Below are 20,214 nucleotides of genomic sequence, written 5' to 3'. Positions count from 1 at the left end.
ATTAGAGGGATAGCACATGTAGGACGTTTTGGAGACAAGGTGAGGGAGGTGAGATTGAGATGGTTTGGACATGTGCAGAGGAGCAGCATGGAGTATATCAGTAGGAGAATGCTGAGGATGGAGACACCAGGAAGGAGGAAAAGAAGAAGATCAAGGAGAAGGTTTATGGATGTGGTGAGGGAAGACATGCAGGTAGTTGATGTGAAAGAGGCAGATTTAGAGGACAGGGGGGGTATGGAGATGGATGATACACTGAGACCACTAATGGGAGAAGCCGAAAGATGTATGTGTTATATGATGTGTGTGTGTGTGTGTGTGTGTGTGTATGAGATGCAGTGTTGGACAAAGTACATAAAGCATGTAGTTAAAGAAAAGATCCACTCAGTAAAATGTGACTCAAGTAAACTTTTCACTTGAGTACAAAAGTACAAAAGCCTTCAAATGTATTTAAGTATCAAAGTAGTGATTTATTATAACTCTAATGTTCCTGTGATCATTTTAATCACAAGATTTTTCACTTAATCACCTCAGTTTCTGTGTAAAGACTCGAATGTGACTCTCAGCACACTGATCTATTAATAGAATGAGATTAATGACTCAAACACTGATTGATTTCTATTACAATCATCATGAACCCAAAACCTTTTCAACTATCCCACAACACATGTAAATGAGGTCACGTGTGTGGTGACGAGTTCGAGTCTGGAGTTTCTTTATCATTTATTCCTCTCTAAATGTTCTGCTTGATGTTGAACTGATGCTGATGATAAGTAGAACTGGCAGTGGTGGTTCCAGGTTAAATGATTCTCAGGGTGAAGCACACCATGACCCAACATCTCTCCTATTGATTAGTTTCAGATTTGAACAGCTCCAATCTGCAATCTCCAATCCTGATCCTTGATGCAGTTTCACCTCCACCTTGAACCAGTCTGTCGTTCCTACTGCACACTTCACTGCTGTCACACTGTCCTCATACATGTCATGTATGGTGTGTGTGTGTGTGTGTGTGTGTGTGTGTGTGTTGTGTTTGAAATGTGAGCGTGATGGAGTGAATGTTGCGATAGAAAAAGCTGTGGATGATGAGTGTACAGGTGAGAAGGTGAGGAAGAGAAAACAGAAGGAGAATCTAAAGTGCTGCTGCATCACTCTCTTCATCCATGTGGGTAATGAAAACAGCAGCTGTGGAAAAAACATATACAAACCGAGGACATGTGTATGTTTAGAGGGAAAATGGAATTCCTACATGAGAAGTCAGGAAGTGGATCTCCACTCCGAGTCTCAGAGTTTTGTCCATGACGTCATTTCAACATGGCAGCCAGCTAGCTTGTAGTAACTGTAGATAACAAAGCATGTGCTTTCAGAGACTTACACACTTTACAAATTCAATATTTGTATGGCTTCCCATTTCCGACTTCTGATACAAATCTAATTCAATTGTGTGTGATGTCTGATGCATTTAACTCGGACTTTCATTATAGAATAACCATAATAACTAAGGATCACAGTTAATTCATAAAATAATTATATCTATTATAAAGATTTTAATGCAAAATAACGTTTTATTTCCAAATAATATTCTTTCTTTCTCTGCAGATCCTGAAAAAGAACAGGTTTTTATTACATTACATGCAAAAAAACAAAAAACAAAACCCAAAAAAACAGAAAAGAAGGAAACCCGACAACCCTGAATGTTTTTTTTCTTTGAGAATATTTTTTATTGGATAAATGATTTAAAAGGTAATAACAAGGTTTAAAACTACATCATCGCCACAGCTCACACACCCACTGATAATCCACCATATACGAGTTCCCCCCCAAAACGCACAACTTTTTTTTTTTTTGTTTTTTTTTTGTTTTTTTCTTTAATAGATATTTATAGATTTACTTCGAGTCATTTCATCAATCTGTAATAAATGCCCGTTTCAAGTTTCTGCACACAATAAGAGCAAATTCGGGTGAGGAAGAAGAGGAAAGGGAGGAAGAGAAGGTTCTAAATACTACAGGGGAGGAGCTTTCTCTTTCTTTTGATTTTTTTTTTTAAGAATCATCATCATCATCATTAACAAGTTCAAGTTATTAAAGCAGAGAGAAAAAAACCAAACCGATTAGGAATAAAAAAAGAAAAAAAGAGAAAAGGATAAAGGTGTGTGTGTGTGTGTGTGTGTGTGTGTGTGTGTGTGTGTGTGTGTGTGTGTGTGTGTGTGTGTGTGTGTGTGTGTGTGTGTGTGTGTGTGTGTGTGTGTGTGTGTGTGTGTGTGTGTGTGTGGGGCTACACCAGGTAACCCGGAGCTCGCGCATACACCGGCGGTCAGCGAGCCGCACGTCCAAAAAAAACAAATCCAGAACATAGAAAACCACTAAAATAATTTAGAAACTAGATCCAAAATATTTTTTTCTTTTATTTTAAAGAATCAACTTTTTTTCATTCGTGTACAAAAGAAGTTTGTTTTTAACTGTTGTCTTTTTTTCTACACAGTTGAAGCTTTTATTTTTCGTAGAAAACGTTTATTGTATTTTTTTTGTATTTCATGTCATTTATTATTATTATTATTATTTATACGCTTTTTTATATATATATTTTCGTCGTCAGTGCGATTGTATACCAGTGCTGCTACTGGGTCCAGAGTAAAGAAAAGAGGCTTTTTTTTTGTTTAATGGCATTTAAAAAATAAGGTTTAACACAATCTTTTGTGTGTATATATATATATATATATATATATATATATATATATATATATATATATATATATATATATATATATATATATAAATATAAATATAAAATATATATAGATAGATAGATAGATAATATAACTGCTGGTCTTTAGGAAAATAAAACACATTAAGAGAAACCCATGAATCTAAAGAGGCACGCTATGGGGTTCATTACAACAACAAAAATAAAATAAAAAATAAAAATAAAAAATGAACAAAACAATTACTAATAAAAATGAAACGAAAACACAAACTATGCAACCAGAAGTTGCGGTGACGGACACGCGCACGTGCGCGCTCACGCCGACTCGGGTTGCAGGGGAACAAATAAAAAAACGAAATGTTACAACAAAATTATATCAAATAAAATTCTAACACAAAAATTTTTGTTAAAAAGGATTTTTTTTTTCTTGCAGGAAGTTTGTGTAGTTGTTGAAAGGACATGAAGGCAGGTCTGAGAGCAGCATTAGGACATGGCTGGAGGCATCTTTGGTTCGATCGAACACACAAAAGTGAACGTGAGCCTTAACACGTGAGTTAGGAGAAGGAAGAAAAACAGAAGGACGATAAAGAGGAGGAAACCGGAAAACGCTCAGTGGAGATTAAACCTCGTGCGACTCGATTCAACGTTTGTTTGTTTTATTTCCTCTCTCAGGACCATCAGATCTCAGACTCCACGTCGGAGCGACGTGACAGACACTCAGATCGGATTTCAGAGGATTTGAATCGGGCGACTTAAATCTCATCTTCTGATCGTTTCGGTCGACAGAAATAACACACGGAAACGGCGTTTTAACGGTGTGTGTGCCCCCTCCCCTCCCCTCCCCTCCCCGACATTCTTCCCATCTTGGGACGGATCTTTGTGATGTTTGACGCGAAGCTCACGTGAAAGTTTTTTTTCCTGTTGTTGTTGAGCGAAAGTTCAGTCAGTAAAAACTTCATATAACAGACTTTTCGAAATAATCACGTGTGCGCGCGCGTGTGTGTGTGTGTGCGTATGCGTGTATCTAGTTGTGTGCGCACGTGTAGATGCAAATGTGCACGTGTGTGATCTCTGCTGCTGCGGATGTCTACTATACGATCGACGTGACGTAAAGTGAATGAGTGTGTTTTTCCCCCCCGAGGCCATGAGGGAAGGATGTGGGATTAGACACGTGACTCCTTGTCCTTTCAAACCTGCAGGAAATTTCCGTTTGTTACTCGGAAAATAAAACAACAAAAAAAACAAAACAAAAACAACACACCTGTAAAAACAGATCTGCATATATCAAGGATAAGATGAAGTCTGATATGACTGATGAGTCCGCATGACCAGTCACGTCTCAAATGTGACCTTGAACCCCCCCAGGAACAAAAAATATAAGGTCCAGTAGCACCATTTTATAGTCTCTCTCTCTCTCTCGAACACCACACAGGTAACACATGTATTGCGAATTTGTTTACGCAAAAAAAAAAATCTTTAATTTATTTTGCAGCAAAAAAAGAAAAAGAATTGAGTGCAGTTTGTGCTGTACTCGAGAAGATCACGGATCGGTGTTCTGATCGTTCAGCGCTCGTGAGGCGTTTTAAAGTGATCGGAAAATTAAACCCGGACACAAGATGCTGGACACGATGATGACCCGATGAAACCCATCACCGTGGCGAAATAAAGCAGACTGAACGATCAGGATGCTCCCCTCATGCTCCTCACCGATCCGTTTATTCCAAAAACAAAAAGGTTTGTGATTTAGACTTTTCATGGAGCTCGAGATGACTGTGGATGGAACATCAAAAGCCCTTACCGCTTTATGCTATTTATTTATTTTTGCATATGAAAGAAACGAGAGAAAGAGTTCGCCCTCTTGCGGTGTGTTTCTGCGTTTAAACACGAACATCGCACGGTTTTATATCGGGTTTTAACAAAATGCGGTTTTTCGCGTCACCATCACACGAATTTATTAAACTATGGAGAAAAAAAAAAACAGCACATTTTCTCTTTGAAGAAGTAACGGAAAAAGGAAACGAGAGAGATCCCCGACCGCAAACAAACCAGGAGAAAGACGATGACTATGAGATCGGGTCTGGCCACCTGTGCTCCACGTGAGTCTCAGGTCTCAGGTGAGTCTGGCCACCTGTGCTCCACGTGACCTTCGCGGACGACCGATGTGTCGGGATGGGTTTTGTGTCGCGTTCGGACGTGAATGTAAACATTGCTTGTGCCAAGCACGATGCTTTGAGGCGTTGCGTCGGAGTCATTTTGTGATGTTTGCGTGAACGTCTCAGTGTGTGTGAGGTAACGTCTTGCGAAGAGGTTTCCAGTCTACAATCACCTGGGATGACTTGCCCTCCTTCCCTCCCCCCTCCCCCAAAAAATTACATAAATAAAAAAAACGGAAATCTTCCGTAAACCAATTCTCCAAACACACAAAAACCCCACAACACGCCCCGACCGCTACACAATGCCTCTAAGAAGAGTATGGCTTTTAGTTCACGTTGCGCTCACACTCCTGTCGTCTGAGCGAAAGTCTCACGTAGATTTGAGTGATAATAAAAAAGCGTTTTTAGAGGAAGGGAATTAAATCCTGTAATTCTAGCTAGCAAATATTTCGAGAGTCCTTCGTCATCATCATGTTCCTCCTGATGATCTCCTGGCTGGTCCCTCACTGAGAAAACGAGACTGTAAAGTTCTGCAGTTTGTAAAAGTTTGAGCACCTGCTACACCAAAACCCCCCTGAAGTGACGTCATGAACAGGAACGGGGGGGGGGGGGGGGGGGGGGGGGGTTTGCAGTTGTTTTGTTGTTTATTTGTTTTTTATTTATTTGTAATTTTTTTTATGAAGCACCCTTCAGAACGACGACGGCGTGATCCGGCAAATTGTACCAAAGGAGGGAAAAATGAAACAATGACGAAAACAGGAAGCAGTTCATCAGAGCCGCCGGCGTGACGTCACCGAAAAGAGGTCCGAGCGACCTCGCGGCTAAATACTGACGAGTTTTAGTTTCGAACATCTGCGATCTGACGTCATACAGGGGAAACAAAGTCGAAAGCTTCGGAAAAATTTTAATTATTTTATGTCCAAGCTTACGGATAATATTTCGATTTAAATAAAAAAAAAAAAAACACAAAAAAATAAAAATTGCACAAAGGGGAAAAAAAAACAAACACGTCGTTTGATAACTACATGACGGACATAAAAACAGATAAATAATAAAAGTATACAATGAAAACCACCCTGGGGAACAGTACACAGCTTTCACACCCGTTACGAATTCCCTTTTATACCAGTTACGTTTTTATGAAAACTTCTGTGGTACATCGAGTTTAAAAACAAGCACGTCAAAGTCACGTTTAGGTTTAGCCACGCCCACTTCTTAATCTCCATCAAATGGAAAAAAGCGAACAGAAAGTGTGTCTTCACTGATCTCTCATTTGAGTTTTTAACAAAACGCGAACAAATCAGCGTCAGCGTTGTTACGTGAGTTAGAAAACTCACTCGCACACCAAGTGTAAACTTACATCCAGTTTGTGACTTTTGTAGATGTGACGAAGCGGAAAACTTTGAACATTGAATCGTATTTATACGAACATTTTTGGCGTGATGGCTGAAATCGTAACGGGATCGAAGTCGTGTAGCGTTCGCCGGAACTAACGCTTAGCGCACGTGAACACGTCTCCTCTCTGGGAGACGAGCCCCTCATTAATATGACTTATTTCCATCCACAGACTCAAAAAACCTGATTAGGATTCGTTGGAAAAAATTTTTTTTATTAAAAAATAAAAGAAAAACGCAGTACTTGTTTATTTGCTTTTTAAAAAATAGGAAAAAAAAGGGGTTATACGTTATATTTGTGTATATTTTGATAATATATATGCTGCAAAAAAATTAATAGAAAGGATAAAAAGGAAAAAATATACGAATTGTTTAGATTTTTTTCCACGTCGTTATCGTGATGCTTCTTTGCCACCCGCTGCCATGCCATCATCTACATCGGTGTGTTGGCATGGCAACGGAAACTATCATCATAAAATGGTACAGTAGTAGAGATAGCTAGACCACGAGGGGGTGGGCTCTCCCGGGAACAGGTCCGCGGAGAGGTCCAGTGACTGGTCATGCGGCTCGCTGTCAGGAATAATGGTTGTACGGGGGGAGGGGGTGCCCGATGCCGTTCTGGTAGTGGTGATGCTGGCGGTGAGCGATGTAATCCGCGTAGCTCATAGTCATCTTTTCGCTACGGTACCTGAAAAGAATGCGGAACAAAACGTGAGCACTCGGGAAGCTGAGAAGAAGCTGAGATGATAAAACATCACGGCTGGATGTTTACATTTGCTGTTCTTGTACACACACTATTTGGTCAAAATTATGTGGACACCTGACTAGAACATTTTTGCGCTTTCTTTAAACATCTCATTCCACATTTAGCCTCCATATGCTGTTATACTAAGCGCCACTCTTCTGGGAAGATGTTCCACTAGATTTTGTATAGATTCCTTCAGCTTCAACTGTGTTAGTAATGTCAGGTACTGATGTTGGTGAGGTGAGGAGGCCTGGGGTGCAGTCAGTTTTCACATTCATTCATGTTTAAAAGGACTGGAGCTCTATAGCTGAAGATCTTCCACTCCAACCCATGGAGCTGGCTTTGTGCATGTGAGCATTGTCATGCTGGAAGGAAAAATGTAACACTGCTGCGTTCCAAGACCGCCCATACAATGGTGTGCTTCCAATCGAAGAATTACACATGGCTGGAAAAGTCAGGTGTCCCAATACTTTTAGCATTATATGTTTCGATCACATGGTGCTGGGGGTCCCAGGTACCGCTCAATTAATTATCAAGAGATCAGCATCGGGTACGTCCACTTCATGCTGGCAAAACGTAATGTGACATGGTGGAACCATTGACCCTGCAGTAAGCTGTCGATTTAACTACTGACTGAAAGCGACGTACAGTGCATTCATCACAACACCATCAAATATAGCTATATGATCCAAAATGGGCGCGTGGCAGTAACACGCATCGGCCTATCCGGGTAAAAAAAATAAATAAATAAAAATAGTGCATTTCAGATCTTTAGCCCAACTTTTTAAAGTACATGGAAACCAAAGTCAGCTGTGTTTATGTATACAACAGCCAGACGCTGTTATGGTACAGAAATCAAGCTACAACAAATCTGCATGATGATATACTTTATCAACCTTAACCTCAGCTTCAAAGACCAGGCCCCCAGTCCTTAGTGTCGCCTGATGCTGGTGGTTGAGAGAGGGGATGTCGGAAGGGGTTTTCGAGGAAGCAGAAGCAAGCAGGTGGGTGTCGGTGCTAGGCTAAAGGCTAACCATAACCGGCCGGCTATAAAATAAATTAGACTACATCCTACTCCGACTCCTTAATTCCAGCATACAGGCTCCTCATCAGAGGCTCTAAACCGGTTCTGAAACAGGTGAAAACCTGGCCAGCAGGAGCCGCCTTTGCTCTTCAGGACTGTTTTAAGTGCACTGACTGGGACATGTTTAAAGAGGTTGCAACCAACAGCGATTCAATCAACTTGAAGTAGTTTAAATCATCAGTGACCAGCTACATCAGCAAGTGCGTTCATGACGTGACCATCTCCAAGACCATCACGACACGCTCCAACCAGAAGCCGTGGATGACTGCAAAAGTGCGTGCGCTGCTAAAGTCTCCGCCTTCAGAACAGCACTGGCCAACTGTGCCATGATATCAAAGAGGCGAAGCTCGAACATGCCAAGAGAATCCACCACCACTTCCAGGACAGCGGAGACACTGGGCGCATGTGGCAGGGCATCCAGGCGTTAATGAACGACAAGACAACTTCACCTGCTTGTGACCGTGATTCCATCCTCCAAGATGCACTGAACAAATTCCACGCTCGGTTTGAGGAGCAGAACAACATGGTTGCTCTCTCTAACCACGGCTGAAGTGAGGAAAACTCTATGCAAAGTTAACCCATGCTGGACCAGACAACATTCCTGGCAGAGTGCTCATGGAATGTGCAGAACAGGCTCATCATGGGGCACAGGGGCACATCAAGACCTATTCTTCCACAGACATTCTTAGACTTCCTGACTGGAATACCTCAGTCAGTCCGGATCAGGAACAGCATCTTCAGTACCACCACACTGAGCACTGGGGCCCCTCAGGGCTGTGTGCTCGGTCCACTGCTGTTCACTCTGCTGACTCATGGCTGTGTAGCAATGCACAGCTCAAATCAAATCAAGTTTGTCGATGACACGACCATGGTGGGTCTCATCAGCAAGAACGACAAGTCAGCATACAGAGAGGAGGTGAAACAGTTAACAGCCTGGTGTAGAGCAACAACCTGTCTCTGAACGTTGACAAAACCAACGAGATAGTTGTTGAGTTCAGGAGAGCACAAAGTGGCTATTCTCCACTGATCATCGACGGATCCTCCGTGGAGATCAAGAGCACCAAATTCCTTAGTGTAAATCTGGCGGAGAACTTCAGCTGGTCACTCAACACCAGCTCTATCACTGAGAAAGCCCAGCAGTGCCTCTGATTACTTAAAAGGCTGAGGAAAGCCAAACACCCCCCTATCCTAACCATGTTCTACAGAGGGACCATCTAGAGCATCCTGAGCAGCTGCATCACTGCCTGGTTTGGGTCTCGGATCACAAGACCCTACAGAGGATAGTGAGGACACCTGAGAAGATCATCAGAGTCTCTCTCCCCTCTATCACGGACTTTTACACCACACGCTGCATCCACAAAGCAACAGCATTGTGGACGACCACACACACCCCTCTCTCACACTCACACACACACACACACACACACACACACACACACACACACACACACTTCATCCTGCTGCCTTTAGGAAGTTTTAAAACATTTGGGCCTCACATCCAGACTGTGCAACAGTTTGTTCCTTCAAGCCATCAGGTTCCTCAACACACAGAACTGGACTGTATACAACACACACACACTCACACTCAACTGTGTGTTATTGAATTGTTACCACCTGATCTCAACACGCACTCATTACCTATTTCACTTAATACACATCCATGTCTTCAGCACCACCCAGATTAGATTTAATCATATTATACTGTTGACATGCTGTTCTGCGCTGCTTCAGTGCTCGAGTACAGTCTTGTTAATTGTTCTCTTTTGCGCAGATTGTACTGTACAACACAAACAGGTTTACAGGTTGGCGCTATTATGTGTTTTGTGTATCTGTCTGACGCTGTCCTGTGTTGTCTTTTTGCAACTCTTTTGTCTGCACTGATTGCACTTTATGTAGCGAGGACTATAACTTTAGTCCATAATTCTTCAGTTGTGGTGTGTGTAGCGGCGTGCTCTGTGTGTAGCGCCGTGCTCCGTGGTGTGCCATGTTGTGTGTGTAGCGCCGTGCTCTGTGTGTGTGTGTGTGTGTGTGTAGCGCCGTGCTCCGTGGTCTGCGTGTGTGTGTGTGTGTCGCGCCGTGCTCCGTGGTCTGCGTGTGTGTGTGTGTGTGTCGCGCCGTGCTCCGTGGTCTGCGTGTGTGTGTGTGTGTGTCGCGCCGTGCTCCGTGGTCTGCGTGTGTGTGTGTGTGTCGCTCCGTGTTGCGCGGTCTGCGTGCGTGTGTGTGTGTGTGTCGCTCCGTGTTGCGCGGTCTGCGTGCGTGTGTGTGTGTGTGTCGCTCCGTGTTGCGCGGTCTGCGTGCGTGTGTGTGTGTGTGTCGCTCCGTGTTGCGCGGTCTGCGTGCGTGTGTGTGTGTGTGTCGCTCCGTGTTGCGCGGTCTGCGTGCGTGTGTGTGTGTGTGTCGCTCCGTGTTGCGCGGTCTGCGTGCGTGTGTGTGTGTGTGTCGCTCCGTGTTGCGCGGTCTGCGTGCGTGTGTGTGTGTGTGTCGCTCCGTGTTGCGCGGTCTGCGTGCGTGTGTGTGTGTGTGTCGCTCCGTGTTGCGCGGTCTGCGTGCGTGTGTGTGTGTCGCTCCGTGTTGCGCGGTCTGCGTGCGTGTGTGTGTGTCGCTCCGTGTTGCGCGGTCTGCGTGCGTGTGTGTGTGTCGCTCCGTGTTGCGCGGTCTGCGTGCGTGTGTGTGTGTCGCTCCGTGTTGCGCGCGTGTGTGTGTCGCTCCGTGTTGCGCGCGTGTGTGTGTCGCTCCGTGTTGCGCGCGTGTGTGTGTCGCTCCGTGTTGCGCGCGTGTGTGTGTGTCGCTCCGTGTTGCGCGCGTGTGTGTGTGTCGCTCCGTGTTGCGCGCGTGTGTGTGTGTCGCTCCGTGTTGCGCGCGTGTGTGTGTGTCGCTCCGTGTTGCGCGCGTGTGTGTGTGTCGCTCCGTGTTGCGCGCGTGTGTGTGTCGCTCCGTGTTGCGCGCGTGTGTGTGTGTCGCTCCGTGTTGCGCGCGTGTGTGTGTGTCGCTCCGTGTTGCGCGCGCGTGTGTGTGTGTCGCTCCGTGTTGCGCGCGTGTGTGTGTGTGTCGCTCCGTGTTGCGCGCGTGTGTGTGTGTGTCGCTCCGTGTTGCGCGCGTGTGTGTGTGTGTCGCTCCGTGTTGCGCGCGTGTGTGTGTGTGTCGCTCCGTGTTGCGCGCGTGTGTGTGTGTGTCGCTCCGTGTTGCGCGCGTGTGTGTGTGTGTGTCGCTCCGTGTTGCGCGCGTGTGTGTGTGTGTGTCGCTCCGTGTTGCGCGCGTGTGTGTGTGTCGCTCCGTGTTGCGCGCGTGTGTGTGTGTGTCGCTCCGTGTTGCGCGCGTGTGTGTGTGTGTCGCTCCGTGTTGCGCGCGTGTGTGTGTGTGTCGCTCCGTGTTGCGCGCGTGTGTGTGTGTGTCGCTCCGTGTTGCGCGCGTGTGTGTGTGTGTCGCTCCGTGTTGCGCGCGTGTGTGTGTGTGTCGCTCCGTGTTGCGCGCGTGTGTGTGTGTGTCGCTCCGTGTTGCGCGCGTGTGTGTGTGTGTCGCTCCGTGTTGCGCGCGTGTGTGTGTGTGTCGCTCCGTGTTGCGCGCGTGTGTGTGTGTGTCGCTCCGTGTTGCGCGCGTGTGTGTGTGTGTCGCTCCGTGTTGCGCGCGTGTGTGTGTGTGTGTCGCTCCGTGTTGCGCGCGTGTGTGTGTGTGTCGCTCCGTGTTGCGCGCGTGTGTGTGTGTGTCGCTCCGTGTTGCGCGCGTGTGTGTGTGTGTCGCTCCGTGTTGCGCGCGTGTGTGTGTGTGTCGCTCCGTGTTGCGCGCGTGTGTGTGTGTGTCGCTCCGTGTTGCGCGCGTGTGTGTGTGTGTCGCTCCGTGTTGCGCGCGTGTGTGTGTGTGTCGCTCCGTGTTGCGCGCGTGTGTGTGTGTCGCTCCGTGTTGCGCGCGTGTGTGTGTGTGTCGCTCCGTGTTGCGCGTGTGTGTGTGTGTCGCGCCGTGTTGCGCGTGTGTGTGTGTGTCGCGCCGTGTTGCGCGTGTGTGTGTGTGTCGCTCCGTGTTGCGCGTGTGTGTGTGTCGCTCCGTGTTGCGCGTGTGTGTGTGTGTCGCTCCGTGTTGCGCGTGTGTGTGTGTGTCGCTCCGTGTTGCGCGTGTGTGTGTGTGTCGCTCCGTGTTGCGCGTGTGTGTGTGTGTAGCTCCGTGTTGTGTGTGTGTGTAGCTCCGTGTTGTGTGTGTGTGTGTAGCTCCGTGTTGTGTGTGTGTGTGTAGCTCCGTGTTGTGTGTGTGTGTGTAGCTCCGTGTTGTGTGTGTGTGTGTAGCTCCGTGTTGTGTGTGTGTGTGTAGCTCCGTGTTGTGTGTGTGTGTGTAGCTCCGTGTTGTGTGTGTGTGTGTAGCTCCGTGTTGTGTGTGTGTGTGTGTAGCTCCGTGTTGTGTGTGTGTGTGTGTAGCTCCGTGTTGTGTGTGTGTGTGTGTAGCTCCGTGTTGTGTGTGTGTGTAGCTCCGTGTTGTGTGTGTGTGTAGCTCCGTGTTGTGTGTGTGTGTGTGTGTGTAGCTCCGTGTCGTGTGTGTGTGTAGCTCCGTGTCGTGTGTGTGTGTAGCTCCGTGTTGTGTGTGTGTGTGTGTGTGTGTAGCTCCGTGTCGTGTGTGTGTGTGTGTAGCTCTGTGTTGTGTGTGTGTGTGTGTAGCTCCGTGTTGTGTGTGTGTGTAGCTCCGTGTTGTGTGTGTGTGTAGCTCCGTGTTGTGTGTGTGTGTAGCTCCGTGTTGTGTGTGTGTGTGTAGCTCCGTGTTGTGTGTGTGTGTGTAGCTCCGTGTTGTGTGTGTGTGTGTAGCTCCGTGTTGTGTGTGTGTGTGTAGCTCCGTGTTGTGTGTGTGTGTGTAGCTCCGTGTTGTGTGTGTGTGTGTGTAGCTCCGTGTTGTGTGTGTGTGTGTGTAGCTCCGTGTTGTGTGTGTGTGTGTGTAGCTCCGTGTTGTGTGTGTGTGTAGCTCCGTGTTGTGTGTGTGTGTAGCTCCGTGTTGTGTGTGTGTGTAGCTCCGTGTTGTGTGTGTGTGTGTGTGTGTAGCTCCGTGTCGTGTGTGTGTGTAGCTCCGTGTCGTGTGTGTGTGTAGCTCCGTGTTGTGTGTGTGTGTGTGTGTGTGTAGCTCCGTGTCGTGTGTGTGTGTGTGTAGCTCTGTGTTGTGTGTGTGTGTGTGTAGCTCCGTGTTGTGTGTGTGTGTAGCTCCGTGTTGTGTGTGTGTGTAGCTCCGTGTTGTGTGTGTGTGTAGCTCCGTGTTGTGTGTGTGTGTAGCTCCGTGTTGTGTGTGTGTGTAGCTCCGTGTTGTGTGTGTGTGTAGCTCCGTGTTGTGTGTGTGTGTGTGTGTAGCTCCGTGTCGTGTGTGTGTGTAGCTCCGTGTTGTGTGTGTGTGTGTAGCTCCGTGTTGTGTGTGTGTGTGTGTGTGTGTGTAGCTCCGTGTCGTGTGTGTAGCACCAGGGTTCTGGATTAACGCTGTCTATCATTGAAAAGACGATAAGAGCTTCAGGACTTGACTATATGTAATTTTGGGCCACTAAAGAAAAGAAAAGAACAGAAGGTGTTGGAATAATGAGGAAAGCTGCTACCTGGTCAGTTTGATGGTCTTCCTGAAGTCGTTTGTGATGGGAGCTTTGTAGCCTCCCTTTCGAAGTAAGGAATCTATGGTTTGAATGTGGTCCCATCCTACAGGACAAAGGGAAATCAAGACATGGAATAAAAACTCCTTCTCCTTCATTACAACGCTAAATACCAAGCAGTGCACAGGAACGGATCGAAATGATTCTTCAGCAGGTTCCTCACTCTGATACCTGGTTCAGCTTCAGTTCACTGGAACGCTGTTCTTCATCAGAATTTTATGAAAACCAATTTCAGGGATTTATTTGAAGTATGTTTTTTTTTTTTTTTTTATTAAAAAGAATATTCAATATTTATATTAAATATTTATATTAAATATTATACAATAAGAAAATCTCTCAACACACACACACACACACACTATAAAGTATTTAAATGTATGATAAAATTATATAGTCAACATTTTATCCTGTATCTGAAACAACTATTTAAAAAATAATACAACTTTTCTTTTGATAATCAGCTGCATGACTGAAACCGTCTTTCCAAATCCCTCACACTCGCTCAGAATGTCACACGTATCTGTAAAATAAAGGGAGTAACGCGAGGTTCGGTTCTCACCTTGCTCCTTTGCAACCTCTGGCAGATAGGTGGCGGTGCGCTTTGATCCTTTTTCACTGAAAAATTCTATCCTAATGCCGTGAACACCCACCTGCAGTGAGGGAGAGGGGAATAAAGCAAGCGTTTAATAAAAACTCGGGTTTTCAGGACCACACACACAGTCGGAATCTGGGCACTGAAATGTATCAAAGCGTGTACAAAGTGTGTAAAGAGACGAGCAAAAACCACTCGGATCAGCTCGATACTTAGCCAAATAATCATTTATTATATCTTCATCTTTCACAAATAAATAAATAAATAAATAAACAAAAACCAGGTAACGCTAACAGGTCGGCCATTTTGAAAACAGTGGAGAAAATTTTTGTTTTTGTTTTGTTATTGTAGTTGTGGGTCTGTTGATGCATCTCTAGTACCAGTTATGCTCCGCCCACTGGAGGTGTGCCTTGCACTACAGTAGTAGCTGATTAGCAGTAAAGACAGATTTTGGCTGAGAGTCTCTACACACACACACACACACACCGAGAGAACTTTGTGGAGATCTTTGTGGAGAAGAAGGAGCTGTGGAGAGGATAGAGTTTGTGAAGAAAAATGAGAAGCTCATACAGAGGGAGAAGCTTAAAAACCCTATAATATACACATCATCCTTAAAGAACCGATAATGAACCTTCTCGTTCCAGAGTACGGTCCTCTTGTTCCACTACAAACACACCTTTACACTTTCCAGGCTAGCTGACTATACCTGAATAAGCGCTTCGATACAGCACACACACACACACACACACACACACACACACACAGGTGTTAGACACTTACCTCCCAGTCTAGATAATCACCAACATCCTCAAAGTTGGTGAGCAGAGACACTGAGCAGAAGAGGCGGGGCAGCTCTTCCCTCGTCATTGGGGGAAAGCGGCTGTCTTTAAGGGCACTGGGGGGGGGGGGGGGGGGGAGCGAGAGAAGCAAATAAAGAGGCTGGTGAGGGACAGAGTGTTTATAGCTGCTATATCTTAAGCGAAAGACAGAAATTAATCTAACATTAAATGTAACTATAAATAGATAAAAAAAAATAATGTGGAACCTAATCGTCGGCAATCTGCTGTAGTACCAGGGAAATAAACCACTTCAGACAGGAATATAAATACAGTGTGGATTATTTAGTTTGGAACAGATCAAAAGACACCACAGTTCCAAAGCCATGACTTCATCTGAAGGTCACATGATTCGAGGTCAATCGTTTAATCGGCACCGAACGTTAATCGCTGGAACTATCGGCAAAAATCCATACCGATAGTTTTTCCGGCTTCTTGTCTGCTGTGTTTGCGAGAGCGGCCTCTAGAGGTGAATAACAAATTTTTTTTTTATTACTGTTTTACACACGAGTTTGCGCGCTGCACAAAGAGCACTAAATATTTATTATTTATCATTTATAATTAATTTTTTTTTATTAATTAGTATATTTTTTTATTTCATTTAGCACCTTTTAATGATTCAGTATTTTTATAATAAAATTCTGTACTATTTTACATGGTGTTTCGTTTTTATCCGGTATCTATTTTAGAAACTAGCGGTTGAATAATTGGTTATTGGCACGTACAATCGGACCATATATTAGTAAAATCCACTATCAACCTCTAATTATCATATGAAAAAAAATAACCAGGTGGTTAGGTTGTAAAACCGATCTGTTGCTAAGCGCTTGCATGTAAACAGAGAGAAAATTCTCTGTCTCATTGAAGTAAAAGTCCATCAAGGCGTCTCAGCAGATTTCCTGATCAAGCATCGGCATCCAGACTTGTTACAGCTGAAAAGGTTGTACTGTAACGCGAGATAATTTCACGCATAGCTGCTTCACATGTCCATCAGGAATAAATAAATAATAAACCACATCATGCAACATCCAGCTGCCGCCAAGACTCCAAACGACATTCTCCACTCTATGTTCTTACACGTCTATACGCCGATCACATGCAGAATAAATGAAAGTTTAGTCTGTATAAAGACTGTATAAAAACATCTCAGATTTATTTTTCCTTGAAGGTAAGAAAGAACAAAAGTTACATTCTCAAGGACTAGGAAGGGAAGGAAGGTGTGCAGACCTGAAAAACATCCTGTGGCGTTGATGCAAAAAAGAAAATGAAGTCTGGGATTTTCTAAAGGCTCAACCATAGCAAGTATGAATTATGCCAAAACACCACCAGATAAAGTCTTCAAACCCTTACCATGACTTCCTGTTCAAAAGAATACATGGCAACCTTCAGTATCGACACTTACGTCATCATTTCCTCGCCAACCTTTTTTTTATTGTTTACATGGACCTCAACCTTTTTAAACCGTAACAACCTGTTGACTCCACTTACACAGACAACCAGCGCAGCCTGATAAACAGACACAAACATCATCTTCAGTCGTTTTATTTTTGTTTTAGTTATAACAAGCGGAACGTGTAAGTGATGCCATAACTAAAGGTCGACCAGTAGTGGATTTTAACTGAGAGCAAGGTTGGATCATCAACTGAATATATAAAACTCCATGTACAATAGTACTGAACTTAATTATGAAAAAAACAAAAACTATTGAATCATTAAAATTTACTAATTGAAATAAAAATTCTTTTTCTTCTTTCGGCTTCTCCCATTAGGGGGCGTCACAGCGGATCAGTCGTCTCCATACCCCCCTGTCCTCTACATCTGCCTCTTTTAAACCAACTACCTGCATGTCTTCCTTCACCACATCCATAAACCTCCTCCTTGGTCTTTCTCTTTTCCTCCTTCCTGGTGGCTCCATTCTCAGCGTTCTCCTACTGAAATACTCCATGCTGCTCCTCTGCACATCTCCGACTGACTTTCATTCCCCTTCTCTCCAGTGTGTACCTCCACCTCTACAGGCTCTTCTCCACCTGCTCCCTACTCTCACCACAAATCACAATATCATCCGCAAACATCACAGTCCATGGAGACTCCTGTCTGACCTTGTCCGTCAACCTGTCCATCACCACTGCAAACAGGAAAGGGCTCAAAGTCTATCCTTGATGCAGTCCAACCTCCACCTTGAACCAGTCTGTCGTTCCTACTGCACACTTCACCGCTGTCACACTGTCCTCATACATGTCCTGCACCACCCTCACATACTTCTGACACACCAGACTTCCTCATACAATACCACAACCACTCTCTCTCCACCCTGTCGTACGCTTTCTCTAAATCCACAAACACACAATGCAGCTCCTTCTGACCTTCTCTATACTTCTCCATCAACATTCTTAAAGCAAATAATGCGTCTGTGGTGCTCTTCCTCGGCATGAATCCATACTGCTGCTCACAGATGGTCACCTCTTCTCTCAGCCTGGCTTCCACTACTTTTTCCCATAACTTCATGGTGTGACTTATCAACTTAATTCCCCTGTAGTTACAGCAGGTCTGCACATCTCCCTTATTCTTAAAGATCAGTACCAGCACACCATCTCCATTCCTCAGGCATCTTCTCACCTTCCAGAATCCTGTTAAACAATCTGGTTAAAAACTCCACTGCATCTCTCCTAAACATCTCCACGCTTCTACCGGTATGTCATCTGGTCCAACCGACTCTTAATCGCTGCTCCCACTTCCTCCTTCACTAATCATATCCACTTCCTGCTTCACTATCTCCACACCATCCAACCTTCTCTCTCTCTCTCATTTTCCTTGTTCATCAGCTGCTCAAAATAACCAGGGCCTCGACCGATCCGGTATAAAATTCTGGTTCGTGATCCTCATGTTTGATTTGGAACATGTTTTACGCTGGATGTCCTTCCTAACGCAACCCTCCCCATTTATCCGGGCTTGGGACCGGCACTAAGAGTGCACTGACGTGTGCAACCCTAATGGCTGGGTTGAAATAAATATGAATATATTAATTAATAAATATTACTATATAATTAATAAATGATAAATAATAAATATAGCACTCTCCATGCAGCGTGCGGTCTCACATGTAAACACAGACAGCAAGTGATTCGCGTCTGAACGTATGGGTATGGATTTTTGCCATCAACTATCGGTGCAGATTAATCGACAAAACCGAATAATTGGTCAACCTTTAGTCATGACCATCTTCGATAATGAAAAATGTAGCTGCTGTAAGTTCAGGAGTAGGCGGAGCTTTGTGCCTATGCCTTTATAATCACCAGATTGCTACAGTACCGTAATAAAAGTACAGAACTCTGATATTCAATCTCAAATTTTAGAGAGCTACAGGACAGGTCTGATCCTTCATCCTGACAGAAACTAACAAGGAACCTGCTCCTGTTACAGCTTCCACTACACAAGAGCTTTGATGGTGTGAACGCATTTATACACATACACAATCACCTATATAAACCCCTGACATAACATTATAGAGAAATCTCCGTCCTGTACAGCCGAGTTCAAAGGAATTTCCAGGTTCGGATCCAGAAATTCCAAAAGGATATGATTTCTTCTCGTAAACCTTTGACACCGCAAACAGAACAAAATGTTCACATCCTGGCTGAAGCCCAAATCTGTGACAATTTACAGGAATTCTGACGCTGACTGGAACAGGAAATGGGAAAATGGAACGAGTTTTTACAGATCTGTTCAGAATTAATTCTGCCTCGAGAATCATAAATCTGGACAATCTGCTCCTCATGTATACAGATGTTGCACATACTGGCATGCAAAAGCTTTGATGCCCCTTTTTCGAATTTACATTTAAAAAAAAAAGTTAAAGATTTCCTTCACATCCTAAATAAATCAGGAATTGAACATTTGAGAAAAGATCTTCGTTAATAAAACATCGAGCAGAAACACGTTACATCAGAACTGCAGCACTTCCACCATTTCCACATCAACAAATGTGTCACTGGCCAAACCTGGTCCATATTCACTATATAATCTCCTCCCTCTGTATTTCTCTTCTCTTTTCACTTTTCCCTCAGAAGTAATTAAGCTGATTAAAGTTTGAGGTCGGCTCTTGGCGTCTCTCACGCTGCGGCTCGGCCGTAAAAAACACCGGCAGAGATGATGAGGAGAAGCTGAAGGATGCCAAAATGTGAATGTTTCTGACTTTCAAATATGAACTCAGTCACCCCCACACCAAACTCAGCTTTACTTTACACCTACACCCCCAGTCAGTGCTGGATTGTGATTGGCTGGAAGGTCAGGTGTGAATGCTGGATTGTGATTGGCTGGAAGGTCAGGTGTGAATGCTGGATTGTGATTGGCTGGAAGGTCAGGTGTGAATGCTGGATTGTGATTGGCTGGTAGGTCAGGTGTGAATGCTGGATTGTGATTGGCTGGAAGGTCAGGTGTGAATGCTGGATTGTGATTGGCTGGAAGTTCAGTTTTGTATAGTAAACGGAACAAAAAAAAAAAAAGGCACCAGTCGTGAACTCTAACATCATTATTAGTAGAGATGAGCAAACATTATAAACACACAGTAAAGATTTTTTAGATTTGGACGAAACTTTCACAAATACATCTTTAATCTACATATAGGGAAAACTAATCCCATCCAAACAAGGCTGGAGGATTCATCAGATATGATCTGATTCCTGGACACTCCTTTTTATTTTAAAACTAAACTAAATAAAAATTTTCATGAGAATAAAATCACAACTGTATCAGAGTTGGGGAAAAACATTTAGAGAATTTTTACAAGGATTTTGTAATAGCTGGCTGAACCTTGCACTGGGTAAATCCTGGACAGGAGAACGAGCTGAAGTGAAAACAAGACAGAGACCAAAAACTGTTTTGGAGTCGTATGTAGGAATGAGAAGCACAGATCCAGAAAAAATAATGAAAAAGTACAAATTAAAAGCGAAAGATTCCAGTGGGTTCGTTGTGTCCTGTAATGGAATCACTCCAGCAACACATCCAGCAAAATAGGAAGGTTGTGTAAGCAACTTATAGCCAATGAAATCCAGCTGTCAGTCTAAGCAGACGTCCGAGTGTGTGAGAACATGCGAGTGTGTTTGAGAGAGTG

At 44.5% G+C, this 20,214-nt stretch overlaps 1 protein-coding gene and 1 long non-coding RNA gene across 2 annotated transcripts in view; both read right to left on the bottom strand.

Annotated features, from left to right (window-relative positions):
* Positions 1-1,689: 1,689 nt before the first annotated feature.
* Positions 1,690-20,214, bottom strand: part of ammecr1 (AMMECR nuclear protein 1) — a 31,337-nt gene continuing 12,812 nt past the window's right edge. Inside the window, exons 3-7 of the mRNA XM_083564407.1 lie at positions 15,049-15,163; positions 14,236-14,326; positions 13,626-13,722; positions 5,087-6,933; positions 1,690-5,054 (exon numbers count right to left, since the gene is read on the bottom strand). Coding sequence (XP_083420533.1) covers positions 6,819-6,933; positions 13,626-13,722; positions 14,236-14,326; positions 15,049-15,163 — 418 coding nt within the window. The 3' untranslated portion in view covers positions 1,690-5,054; positions 5,087-6,818. The remainder of the gene's footprint in view (positions 5,055-5,086; positions 6,934-13,625; positions 13,723-14,235; positions 14,327-15,048; positions 15,164-20,214) is intronic.
* On the bottom strand, positions 15,692-17,233 carry LOC310738961. The gene is made up of 2 exons (XR_014537194.1): positions 17,118-17,233; positions 15,692-17,035 (listed from the first exon to the last, which is right to left on the bottom strand). It is a non-coding gene; the product is annotated as an uncharacterized lncRNA (long non-coding RNA).

The sequence above is a fragment of the Silurus aristotelis genome (assembly GCF_946808225.1).
Source record: "Silurus aristotelis genome assembly, chromosome: 16".
In the NCBI taxonomy this organism is placed as follows: domain Eukaryota; kingdom Metazoa; phylum Chordata; class Actinopteri; order Siluriformes; family Siluridae; genus Silurus; species Silurus aristotelis.
The sequence above is the reverse complement of the archived record's forward strand: the minus strand, read 5'-3'. Positions and strand labels throughout refer to the sequence as shown.